The following is a 13,805-nucleotide window of genomic DNA, read 5'->3' as shown; positions in this document are numbered from 1 at the left end:
AGTCAGAGGTCTAAAGTAAGTAATATGAAAATCAAGGTTATATCCTCTATACATGAATGATGGAATGGAACTACAACATTAATATATATAAGATAAATCATTTCTCCTATTTAACCCGTTAGGTGACCGTGTGTTTAATCTTAGAATCCATGACGCTTCTCTCAATTTGAGAGAGCGTTCTCGATTGCCACCCCGTAAAGGTTTCTTGACCTGATCTATAGCTTTGAAACGGAAGCTTGCAACATTACCACCATGCATGTGGATAAAATGTTGCGAAACTCCCGTACTTTTGGTGCAATTGCTATTAGTAATGCTATACAAGTGTTCCGAAATCCTTGTTTTAAGAGTACGTATAGTGCAACCTATGTAGTGGAGATTACAACTAGTGCAAGATATCATATACACTACATAAGAACTGGAACAATTAAGAAAATATCTGATGTCATATTGTTTGTTGCCGTTCGAATTCTTAAAAACTGAGGTTTTTTCCGTGTATTTGCACACATTGCACCGACTGGTACCACATTTATGGAAACCCAGCAGGTGCATCCATGTAGTATTGGGTTTCGAATCATTCACATAGACACTTGGAGAAAGAAAATTTCCAAGTGTTTTACCCCTTTTGGAAATAAATTGGCATTTGTCCGATAATATCGATCTAAGGATCTCATCCTGATTAAGGATGGGTAAATACTTTTGGACTATATTTTTGATCTGTTTATAATTACTACTATATACAGTCGAAAAGTATACCTTTCTCTTACTGGTGTTATTAGAATTCTTTTTGGACATTTGTTTTGAAGACAACAAAGATTTTCTATCAATCTGTGACACAATATTTTTGGCTCTATCCAGAGTCCACTGTGGATATCCACGTTCCCGAAATCTTTGTTCCATGGCTGCAACATTATTTTGGTAAGATATTTCCCCCGTACAATTTCTCCTGGCCCTAATAAATTCACCAACTGGCAATGAATTAATAGTATGCCTGGGATGTTGACTCCCCGCATGTAAAAGGGTATTCCCTGACATAGGTTTCCTGTACATATTAGTAGAGATGGTACCTGTATCTGTATTGCCAGTTAAAGTAACATCAAGAAAATTAATGTTATTGACCTCCACATGATGTGTAAATCTCAAATTGAAATTATTACTATTGATATAGGTAATAAAATTCGATATTCTAGTTGAACTGTCTCCCCAGATGATCAAAATATCATCAATATATCTTCCAAACCACACCAGTGACCGTGCAAAGGGGTTATGTGTGCTGTAAATATAAATACTCTCCCAATACGCCATGATGAGGTTCGCCACCTTTATTGTTGCGAGTCGGCTCCCACGCCACAAGATCGCGGGAGCCGACTTGTTAATTGGCAGCCAGGGGCATTATGAAGATTCCCAAGCCTGTCATAGAAATGTTACTATTGAGGCTGGTATAAGACCAGTTTCAACAGTAGTGTCTGAATATTCTGGTACATAGGACCCTAGGGACGGACCAGAATTTTTAAAAATTACACTCTTTCTTCCCAAAGATGTTCTACTGGAGCTGAGATGTGTGGTATAAGCAGCCCCACCTGTAGGAGCAGAAACATCAGTGACTGGACCATGTATAATGGCAGCAGAATGGCGGCAGCAACACAAGGCAATATCAATAGAAATGTCATTAAAAGGTTCATCAAACAACATCCCAGACGTGTACACAGTAATAAAAACTAATGCCAAAAACTCCAACAAAAGCAAAAACAGGACACGGGACTAAAGACTCAATTTAAGGTCAAGAACTTCAGATTGCTTTTATGTTTTGACTCCCGTAGAGACTCCTAGTTCAGATACAGAAGCTTGTGAATAAAATGGGTTTGTGGTTAAAGGCAGGGGTGTAACTTGTGGGGGTACAAATTGTCACGCCCAGGTGTAGCAACCCAAAAGGTGTCTCCTCCCAATATGAGGAGACCAGTACTATAATCAATACATTCTGGCTAAGGAGACTGGTACAGATTTTATATTGGCACTAAGGAAAGTCAAGTTATGCCTCTAGTTAAAGGGGTTGTCATTTTTGTGATATAGGTCTCAAGAAAATATGCTGAGAACTGGTTTCCCTCTGTTATGACCTTCAGTAATCAACTATTATCTATGGGGAATCCTAAAAACAAATGCTGAGTTTTCCTGCAGCACCCCAACAGGAGAACTGAGGAATTACACAGTGTTCATTTATATCAATAGGCTGTCTGCGTAAGGTATAGACATGTTGTGTCCTCCAGAGGCTGAGATGCTTTTCGTAATTTATATCTGCTCTGGCTAAATAAGGTCAAGACCCCCTGTATTTAGTCTGTAGACTGAGCCTTAGATGTTATTAGACTTAAATTTGCTTAAAGAGAAATGGTCACCAGAACCAGCATATCACCCAGCCCTGCAGATAGATAGGTTAGTGTCACCAGACCCCAGTATATCACCCCAGCCCTGCATATAGATAGGTTAGTGTCACCAGAACCAGCATATCACCCCAGCCCTGCAGATAGATAGGTTAGTGTCACCAGAACCAGCATATCACCCCAACCCTGCAGATAGATAGGTTAGTGTCACCAGAACCAGCATATCACCCCAGCCCTGCAGATAGATAGGTTAGTGTCACCAGAACCAGCATATCACCCCAACCCTGCAGATAGATAGGTTAGTGTCACCAGAACCAGCGTATCACCCCAGCCCTGCAGATAGATAGATTACTGTCACCAGACCCAGCATATCACCCCAGCCCTGCAGATAGATAGGTTAGTGTCACCAGAACCAGCATATCACCCCAGCCCTGCAGATAGATAGGTTAGTGTCACCAGACCCAGCATATCACCCCAGCCCTGCAGATAGATAGGTTACTGTCACCAGAACCAGCATATCACCCCAGCCCTGCAGATAGATAGGTTACTGTCACCAGAACCAGCATATCACCCCAGCCCTGCAGATAGATAGGTTAGTGTCACCAGAACCAGAACATCACCCAGTCCTGCAGATAGATAGGTTAGTGTCACCAGAACCAGCATATCACCCCAGCCCTGCAGATAGATAGGTTTGTGTCACCAGAACCAGCATATCACCTCAGCCCTGCAGATAGATAGGTTAGTGTCACCAGAACCAGCATATCACCCCAGCCCTGCAGATAGATAGGTTACTGTCACCAGAACCAGAACATCACCCAGTCCTGCAGATAGATAGGTTAGTGTCACCAGAACCAGAATATCACCCCAGCCCTGCAGATAGATAGGTTAGTGTCACCAGAACCAGCATATCACCCCAGCCCTGCAGATAGATAGGTTTGTGTCACCAGAACCAGCATATCACCCCAGCCCTGCAGATAGATAGGTTACTGTCACCAGAACCAGCATATCACCCCAGCCCTGCAGATAGATAGGTTAGTGTCACCAGACCCAGCATATCACCCAGCCCTGCAGATAGATAGGTTAGTGTCACCAGACCCCAGTATATCACCCCAGCCCTGCATATAGATAGGTTAGTGTCACCAGACCCCAGTATATCACCCCAGCCCTGCATATAGATAGGTTAGTGTCACCAGAACCAGCATATCACCCCAGCCCTGCAGATAGATAGGTTAGTGTCACCAGAGTGACACTGGGGAGTGGGAACAGGCTCCCTTTAGGTTTCTTCTTATGTATAAATATTGTAGACATTTACAGAGAGCGTCTATTTCCTTTATAAAACCCATTTTGATACACCATATTAGGGAATTCTGAATTAATGGTGGGGAACGGGGTCCTTTGTACAGGATCTTCATCTCTTGGTCAAAGTAGAGACCTGTTAGAAATTGTGTCTTTCTCCTTGGAGGACCTGTCCTGTCCTGCATTACACAGATTTCAATGGACACTGTGTAATACTTGACTCTACCTGTGGTAGTGCTGTTGGGAAAATCAATACTTAATGCCAGCTTACACCAAAGATCACAACTGATCAATGGGTTTTCCATCAGGAGCACACTATGTAAAAGGATTATCATCAATGTACCCTTCAACAAGTTAGGCTCATCTCTTGATATCAGTGATATCTGGAACTAGGAGTATTAGATTGTGAGCCCAGCAGACAGGGACTCGATGACATGAGCGTGATCAGATGACACGAGCGTGAAGCGCTGAGATTTACGCACGCCACTGCCGGATCTGTTTACAAAGGTCTAATAATAGGGCTACAATTCATTCATTCTTGATTCTCTGGCTCTAAAATTAGAAAGTTGAGGTGGCTCAGTGGTGCGCTGCCATTTATCTCAAATTCAGGTCTCACACTTATGCTTTTAACCACTGAGGCTTCCTTGAGTGAACTTTCCAGTAAGTTTACTGATATGACAGAAACAATATGGTTCTTCTGCTATACGATAATGGAAAAAAAAATAAAGCAAAATCAGCAGATGGTTACAAAAAAAAAAAAAAGGGGTCTGTGGTCATATCACAGATCGGCTATGAGCGTCTATTGCTGTATGTTCCATCTTTGGATTGTCCCATATATTGTAGAAGGTCTCAGATGAGGTTAGAAAACTACAAAGTCTAACCACCAGGTAGCACTTTTTGACCCACCAGCACTGAAGACCTCAAGGTCCTCCTTCTGGCCTACATGGACTACAATGCTCAAAAGTGACCCCAAATTTGGGGGTGCAGATTATGATTCCACAATTCTGGGGTCAATCTGGCCAAGCCAGGGTGGGTTTGTGACACTCTTGACCACCCTTGTCAATACAGTAGAGGTGAAATGATGAGAATAGAGATGAGTGAACACTAAAATGTCCAAGGTTCGAAATCCGATTCGAACAGCCGCACCCCATTATAGTCTATGGGGGGAAATGCTCGTTTCAGGGGTAGGCAACATTCGATAAAATTATACTTACCAAGTCCACGAGTGATGGTCGGGCTGGATTCCCCTTGAAGTCTTCTCCCGGCGCAGCGCCCCCACGGCGTCTTCCGGCTGGAATTCACTCTGCCTAGGCATTGGGGCCTAGGCAGAGCCGACTGCGCATGTGCGGTCGGCTCTGCCTGGCCTGACACCTGAGCAGAGCCGACTGCGCATGTGAGAGCATGCCCGCGCATGCGCAGTCGGCTCTGCCTAGGCCGGATGCCTAGGCAGAGTGAATTCCAACCGGAAGACGCCGTGGGGATGCTGCACGGAGAAGACTTCTAAAGGTAAGAGAAGAACCAGCGTTGATTGGCAATGTATAGCATTCTGCCAATCAACGCTGGTTCTGCATCGAACCTTAAAATTCGAACAGCTAGTAGTGTTCGATCGAGTACGAGTATTTCGAATACCGTAGTATTCGATCGAACACCTACTCGATCGAACACTACTCGCTCATCTCTAGATGAGAACATGTGAGCTCGATGAACATGTTGGCCTTGGTTCATTGAGCCAAAGCATGAGTTGAGCCCCGTATTTACCATGACTAACGTTTCTTCTGCCAGTCTCAGAAAAGGATGTGGTTGGAGTGATTTGTGCCAAATTTCTTAGAATACCAAATCTGGAACATTTCCACCTGAGTCAGAAAATTAAATTCACAACATAACAGTAGATTTGTGCAAAAATGTACACCTTTTCCATTTTAATTGTTAGATTGGTTGGTGTTAAGTATGTCTACTTCATTAAGTCAAATTTTGTCAAATTTGGTCTCAGTTTTGCCTTTTGGACATCGGGTGTTACCTCTTATTTTATCTTCTTGGTTTACATCAAAACCAGAGATGAGCAAACCAGTTTAAAGTGGAACCAATTTGACCCAAATTTTTCAAAAGTTTCAGGCTAAACCTGAACTCCAAACTTTAGGGGTTTGTCACCCATAAAACACTATACGAACCCGAGAGAATAATAGGTGGGGGCCTAGGTGAGGTGCGGCAACATAGCCTAAGCCAACACCTTTGTCCACCTTGCCTCACATCTCCTGGCCATCATTGTGGTGTCTGGTTGTCTCCAGGGATCCTCTTCAATATCACGTGACCTGGCCACATCACTGAACCTGTAAATGGCCCCAGTGATCAAGAGGAACGTTTTGACCCAATCACGTCTCAGTGGTGAACCTAGGTACGTGATTTCAGCCAATAGCTGGAAAAGGATCCTGAGGGACCACTGGATGTCACCAGATGCTGTGAAGATGGTCAGGAGAAGTGAGGCAAGGTGAGTATAACTTTTGTCGCATCTCCCCTGGTCTCCATTTGTCTGGAAAGGAGCCCGGGAATATGCCGCTATGGCCTATATAGGAGTGAAGTAAGCCCCCATGGCGGTTCCCCTTATCTGCTAATTATAATAATTCTTAACCAATTTAGTGAAACATGTTGCCTCTCTGTTTGGTGTCCACTCTTACGATGTAAAACATTGGACTACAGAGATGATACATCTACAGTCGTGAACAGAAAATTTGGGCTCCAGTCTGTAGATGATTAATTGAAAGGAGTCGAGAAATAAAGCTAAAATGGTCACAACTAGTTAAAGGTAAAGATTCCCATAATATTATACCAAAGTATTTCATGTCAATGTCAATAAATTTATACTTAATATTATTTGTTTTATACAGGAGAGGATAGCAATGTATTAGACTTACAAATATGGGGGAAATGGGAAAAATACAGCATTTGTGGGATGTCCAAATTTCATTTTTTTTCATTTACGGTCAATATTGTCTTTAGTCATTTACTAGACTTGTAAGTATATAGAGATATTAGTGAAGGGTTGGCGTCTAATTTAGAATAATTGGGTCAAAGTTTGTCGGTCTTGTAATATGGTGCTACCAACTTCTCCTTAGAAATTTTTTATTGCTATGTTGTCTTTCTTTGTTAAATTGAAGTTGACCATGTACACAAACAGTTATCTATCTATCTATCTATCTATCTATCTTCTATCTATCTATCTATCTATCTATCTATCTATCTATCTCCTATCTATCTATCTATCTATCTCCTATCTATCTATCTATCTATCTATCTTCTATCTATCTATCTATCTATCTATCTATCTATCTATCTCCTATCTATCTATCTATCTATCTATCTCCTATCTATCTATCTATCTATCTATCTATCTATCTATCTCCTATCTATCTATCTATCTATCTATCTATCTATCTATCTATTATCTATCTATCTATCTATCTATCTATCCCATATCTATCTATCTATCTCCTATCTATCTATCTATCTATCTATCTATCTATCTATCTATCTCCTATCTATCTATCTATCTATCTATCTCCTATCTATCTATCTATCTATCTATCTCCTATCTATCTATCTATCTATCTATCTATCATCTATCTATCTCCTATCTATTATCTATCTATCTATCTATCTATCTATCTATCTATCTATCTATCTATCTATCTATCTATCTATCTATCTATCTCCTATCTATCTATCTCCTGTCTATCTATCTATTATCTATCTATCTATCTCCTATCTATCTATCTCCTATCTATCTATCTATCTATCTATCTATCTATCTATCTATCTATTATCTATCTATCTATCTATCTATCTATCTATCTATCTATCTATCTATCTCTCTCCTGTCTATCTATCTATCTATCTATCTATCTATCTATCTCCTATCTATCTATCTCCTGTCTATCTATCTATCTATCTATCTATCTATCTATCTATCTCCTATCTATCTATCTATCTATCTATCTATCTATCTATCTATCTATCTATCTATCTCCTATCTATCATCTATCTCCTATCTATCTATCTATCTATCTATCTATCTATCTATCTCCTATCTATCTAACTATCTATCATCTATCTATCTATCTATCTATCTATCTATCTATCTATCTATCTATCCCATATAAATGTGTGTTTTCCTATATGGGATCTCCCTGATACATGGTTGATGTTATGGATATGTTCAAGCTAGCAACTTGTCAATTTTTCCTTTGGGTAACTACTAGGGTTGAGCCGATCTTGAGATTTCAAGATCGATTTTAAAATCCGATTTCCAATCATTTTCCATACGATTCCGATTGTGAAATTTGCTCAACAGGGATCCGATCTTTCCCGATCCCAATCGCTCAACCCTATTCATGATATATACATGAATGGGGTTGAGCCAATCTTGAGATAACCTCTGACCTCGATCCGGCCAGAAAAGATCGGAATCGGAATTCCGATCGCGATCGTGAAATTTACTCGATCGCTGACCGGAATCCAATCTTTTCTGATCCCGATCGCTCGGCTCTAGTAACTACACTCCTTCTGTTTCATGTGCGGGACCGAGCATTGGCTTCTCTGCACTAGCCTGGTACTCCCAGCAACTATGGGTATGGCACTCTCATGTAGTACTTTATTGGGGAGGGAGACTCCTTCACCTCCCATACATAGGGACCCTCTCCCGCTTCTCCCCACCTGTGCATATATTTCTGCATGCCCTGGACAGTCTGCATGAATGGGACACTCTTGAAGATCTGTAAATGTAACCCTATAGATACCTAATGCTTCAGCGCTCGTAACATTAACAAGATTTAACCCTATGACATTTTTCTAAGAATTTTTCACCTCTGCAAGTTATTTGTCGATAAAATGCAAACGTAGAACTGGTGATACAAAGAAAGATATGATGTAAGATACAGAATACAGATACAGAAGCCACAAGGTGGTTCCATTGTGACGTCTTCTTACCTATTAATATGCAAATCTATTACTGATCCCTCAGCCCGGGCTCCTGACTGGGTTAATTATCAGCAGATTCCAGGGCAGGAAACCTGAACAGCCATCTCTATCAGCTAAGACTTTCCTACCTAGCAAGAACCTGGGGTAGAGCAAAAATGTTACAAAGGAAACCGCTGCACACGAAAACCACAGGATGAACCAGATCTCAATGGCGAGCGCTCTATATAATGCCGGGGACCAGACCTGAGCACTCACAGTAGTCACCTGCTCAAGACAAGCAACAAGCAGCCAAGTGACAGCAGCACCATGGACATCCTGAGCCGCCCCTGCCAGGTAAGACGCTCGGAGGCGACAGTCAGCAGCCTTATAGGGGTGATCTCTATACTGTTATGCTTTTATGTTTCTTTATATTTTTATTTTATTAGTCATTATTTATGCATCTTAATATTTGCTTTATTGCTATTGTTATTGGATTATCATTAGTTTTCCTTTTTTATATTAATGCTTTATTTATTTTCTGACTTTTATTTTATTGATCTTTTTTTTTACTGCTTTTATTATGTATTAGGATTTTTTAATTGTTATGAATATCGCTATTCTACACTTTATTTATTTATTATTTATTTATTTTTTGCCCGGTGTTATATCTCATTTTCTCTCTATTTTTCTCTATTCTCTATCTATCTATCTATCTATCTATCTATCTATCTATCTATCTATCTATCTATCTATCTATCTATCTCCTATCTATATCTATCTATCTATCTATCTATCTATCTATCTATCTCCTATCTATCTATCTATCTATCTATCTATCTATCTATCTCCTATCTATCTATCTATCTATCTATCTATCTATCTATCTCCTATCTATCTATCTCTCTATCTATCTTCTATCTATCTATCTATCTATCTATCTATCTATCTATCTATCTATCTATCTATCTCCTATCTATCTATCTATCTTCTATCTATCTATCTATCTATCTATCTATCTATCTCCTATCTATCTATCTATCTATCTATCTATCTCTATCTATCTATCTATCTATCTATCTATCTATCTATCTATCTATCTATCTCCTATCTATCTATCTATCTATCTATCTATCTATCTATCTATCATCTATCTATCTATCTCCTATCTATCTGCCTATCTATCTATCTATCTATCTATCTATCTATCATCTATCTATCTCCTATCTATCTATCTATCTATCTATCTATCTATCTATCTATCTCCTATCTATCTATCTATCTATCTATCTATCTATCTATCTATCTATCTATTCATCCCATATCTATCTATCTATCTATCTATCTCCTATCTATCTATCTATCTATCTATCTATCTTCTATCTATCTATCTATCTATCTATCTATCTATCTTCTATCTATCTATCTATCTATCTATCTATCTTCTATCTATCTATCTATCTATCTATCTATCTATCTATCTATCTCCTATCTATCTATCTATCTATCTATCTATCTATCTATCTATCTATCTCATCATTGACCCATTGTATCCCTGCTTCATGTATCATGTGCTTGCACTTTTATAGGACCTGATAAGTCTTCTCTACTAACATCCTTCTTACATTCAGTTCACAGCAGTTCTGCTTTTCCTTGGACTCACCGCTTTGATGTCTGTCCAATGTGTGGATCTTCATCATCTTAAGAAAGGATTGTGTCCTCCCATCACTAAGTTCCCAACTACGGTGAAAGTCAACCTGAACCTGACCGCACAGGATTCCTTTCTGCAGAGTGGAGATGTGAGGAAGCGCTCCACCTCTCCATGGGAATACAGGTAATGTATCTACACCTATATAATCTGATAGGGCCCTTATGTCGGCCTCTTAAATTTGTAGTAAATCAGTCATCCAACCCAAAATCCGTGTCCTTGTACATGATTCTTAGTACAAGTTTTTGACCAAAGAAGTTTTTGCACCCTAATAGGCAGGTAACAACCGTCTATAACTATTTCTCTAAGCAGGGGCGTGGCTATGATTAATACCGCCTTAGAGGAACTCTGGATAGCCGACATCCCAACTTTGTGACAGTAAATTGTATTGTAGCAATGAATCAATGTAAGGACAGTAGAGACAGATACTTCTATGTGTGGAGGAAGGAAAGCAAATATTGAACTTAAAGAGCTGGTTGCCATCCTTTCCTAACCTGAATCCATATGGCCAAATCTGACCCACCTCAAGGGTCCCCATAGAGGCGAAGGGCCCCTTTCTGGGGCCCATTAATGCTATAGAAGAGGAGGACATGGTACTTATTTGCTCCTTATCCTCTTTCCACGATCCTTGGGTTAGTCTCTTATCCTTGTTTGCAGGAACTGAGAAGAGAGGATCCACACACCTATAAAATAAGGTCTGGCCCCATCTCTTCAGGGGCCCCAGAGAACCCTTGGCTTCAATTTAACACCCTTTTGTAGCTATAAGGTCTTTTGTTAAAGTTGAGTCCATGTCTCCATGTAACAATTTCTCTCTTTTCGCCTTCAGCTATGACAAAAACATCAACCGACACCCAGTGGTTATTGCCGAGGCCAAGTGTGACATGGCCGGCTGCGTGGACGCCGATGGCAATGTGGACATCGGCTTAAACTCCGTCCCCATCAGACAAGAGATCCTGGTCCTTCACCGTGAGATGAAAGGATGCGTCCCTGTCTTCAAATTGGAGAAAAAAATTGTGACCGTGGCCTGCACCTGCGTACGACCCGTCATCCATAAGCAGCAGTAGAGGGGAGAGGATCCCGCTCCGACCCCAGAGGAGTTCCCATATTTTGCTATGAGGACATTTATCTACTGTGTGTATGATATGGAGCGTATTGTAGCACTGATGAAGTGCAGGTATTCTAGTAGCAATGTACGTTGCAAATTCTCAACCGATATTTACTTTTTGATAAGTTTTTGATATTTATATATTTATACTTTTCTATGGAATTGAAATTTCATGCAATGTATTTATTCTTCTACGCAAAGGAACAATAAATGTAAGACATAAAGAACAAATGTTGACTTCTATCTAAATGAGCTCTCAAAAAATTGCCCCCTATGCAAAATTGAGAAATAAAATAGCCCTGGAATTCCCTGTATTCATCAGGTCGAAGGATAGGCAAGACCGGCAGTGGCTTAGGATCTGGAACGTAGCTATAGGGGTGCAGAGGTAGACGTTGTGACTGGGGTGGTGGATCTGGAACTGTTCTAAAGGGTGCAACATATGTAGGGGCCCTTTATTAAGTTTGCATTGGAGCCCAGAAACATCAAGTTCTGCCTCTGAATGATAATTATAGCTCCCAAACCCTATAGGGTGCAACCTATGCAATACCACACTATACTACAGCTTTCTAACAAGATAACAGGGTGCTGTCCCTGGCCACTGATAGACGCCCTTATGGCAAGGACTGGTCTAGTCTGTATGGATTACAGTATAAGGTACTATTGTATAGTATTTGATTGGACTGGACCACCGGAGTGGTGGATGTGTAACTAAAGGCTCACAGGCCCCCTATGCAACATCTCACAACCATCAGCCATTTCTCTTTTATACATTTTAGCAGCATTTAGGTTTCCCTTTTCTCCTCCATCTGGCCCAGGCCACCTTGATGACTTGTTCACAACATGTCTGTACAAACAGGCTTCCCATCATTCCCATTGACTTAATTTTCTCCTTTCTGACAGTGGAAGGCTGTTTATCATAAATCTTCTAAAGTCAGTGCACCAGAGGACAGGGGAAATAAATTTATAATGTACAGACTTGCAGCCATTAGTCGAAATCAGGATGACCCTCCTTTGCTTCTGGGTCCCTGCACCAACCACCACTAAAACCCCTGTAGTCAGTTTTGTGTTTGGAGGGCTTGAGGGACCTCAATCCAACCCTGGCTTGTACAGTTCTATAATTTCTATTATATGGCAACTACTAGGGTGTGGTCACTTTTTTGGCATGCACATGTGGGGTAGTAGAGACAACTGTGCATTCTAGTTCCTTATGGATAGGACTATTTGTTATAAATGGGCACAACTATGGAGCAAAATCCAACAACCTATCTGTGTTCCCATTCATTGCAATGGAAGTCTCGGAGATAGCCGAATACTGTACCATAACAGTCCCATTGAATAGAACAGGAGCGCAGATGTGTCCCATCCAGGCTGAAGTCACACTGGAGGTAAAACATCCCTGTTTTCAGGATCGGCCGGAGTATTGTTGTGGTCAGTCTTCCACCGATCAACTATTAACCCTTGACAAACACAGTTTTCATCTTCCGCCATCGCAGGAAGTTCTTATCTTGCGATATCCTGGGAATTTGCTGTTTACCTACCTCATTTCTCATAGTTGATATCATAATGGGGTAGGGCATGTAAGATTTGTTGGATTTGCTCCAAGTTTTGGAGAAAAAGATAAAGTTGTGTGAACTGTGGAGTATCAGGGGAAATGAATATGAGAAACCTCTCTTGTCCTGAGTTATGCATATAACATATGGCTGTATAGGTCAAGTGTGTAATGCTTAATTGTTCCTGTGGTGGCGCTGCATGGAATGTGAACATTTACTGCCAGAACCAGCATATCATCCCAACCCTGCAGATAGATAGTTTAGTGTCACCAGACCCAGTATATCACCCCAGCCCTGCAGATAGATAGGTTAGTGTCACCAGAACCAGCATATCACCCCAGCCCTGCAGATAGATAGGTTACTGTCACCAGAACCAGCATATCACCCCAGCCCTGCAGATAGATAGGTTAGTGTCACCAGACCCAGCATATCACCCCAGCACTGCAGATAGATAGGTTAGTGTCACCAGAACCAGCATATCACCCCAGTCCTGCAGATAGATAGGTTATGGTCACCAGGAACAGCATATCACCCCAGCCCTGCAGATAGATAGTTTAGTGTCACCAGAACCAGCATATCACCCCAGTCCTGCAGATAGATAGGTTAGTGTCACCAGAACCAGCAAATCACCCCAGTCCTGCAGATAGATAGATTACTGCCACCAGAACCAGCATATCACCCCAGTCCTGCAGATAGATAGGTTAGTGTCACCAGACCCAGCATATCACCCCAGTCCTGCAGATAGATAGGTTAGTGTCACCGGAATCAGCATATCACCCCAGTCCTGCAGATAGATAGGTTAGTGTCACCAGACCCAGTATATCACC

General features: G+C 41.0%; 1 protein-coding gene across 1 annotated transcript; it reads left to right on the top strand.

The window, feature by feature from the left end:
• The first annotated feature begins 8,945 nt into the window (after positions 1-8,945).
• LOC142198596 (interleukin-17A-like) lies at positions 8,946-11,387 on the top strand. Its single transcript, XM_075269624.1, has 3 exons — positions 8,946-8,972; positions 10,247-10,449; positions 11,150-11,387. The coding sequence occupies exons 1-3, from the start codon at positions 8,946-8,948 to the stop codon at positions 11,385-11,387; spliced, it is 468 nt and encodes a 155-aa protein (XP_075125725.1).
• Positions 11,388-13,805: the final 2,418 nt, after the last annotated feature.

The sequence above is a fragment of the Leptodactylus fuscus genome, chromosome 3 (assembly GCF_031893055.1).
Source record: "Leptodactylus fuscus isolate aLepFus1 chromosome 3, aLepFus1.hap2, whole genome shotgun sequence".
In the NCBI taxonomy this organism is placed as follows: domain Eukaryota; kingdom Metazoa; phylum Chordata; class Amphibia; order Anura; family Leptodactylidae; genus Leptodactylus; species Leptodactylus fuscus.
This window is presented reverse-complemented; position numbering and strand designations above follow the sequence as displayed.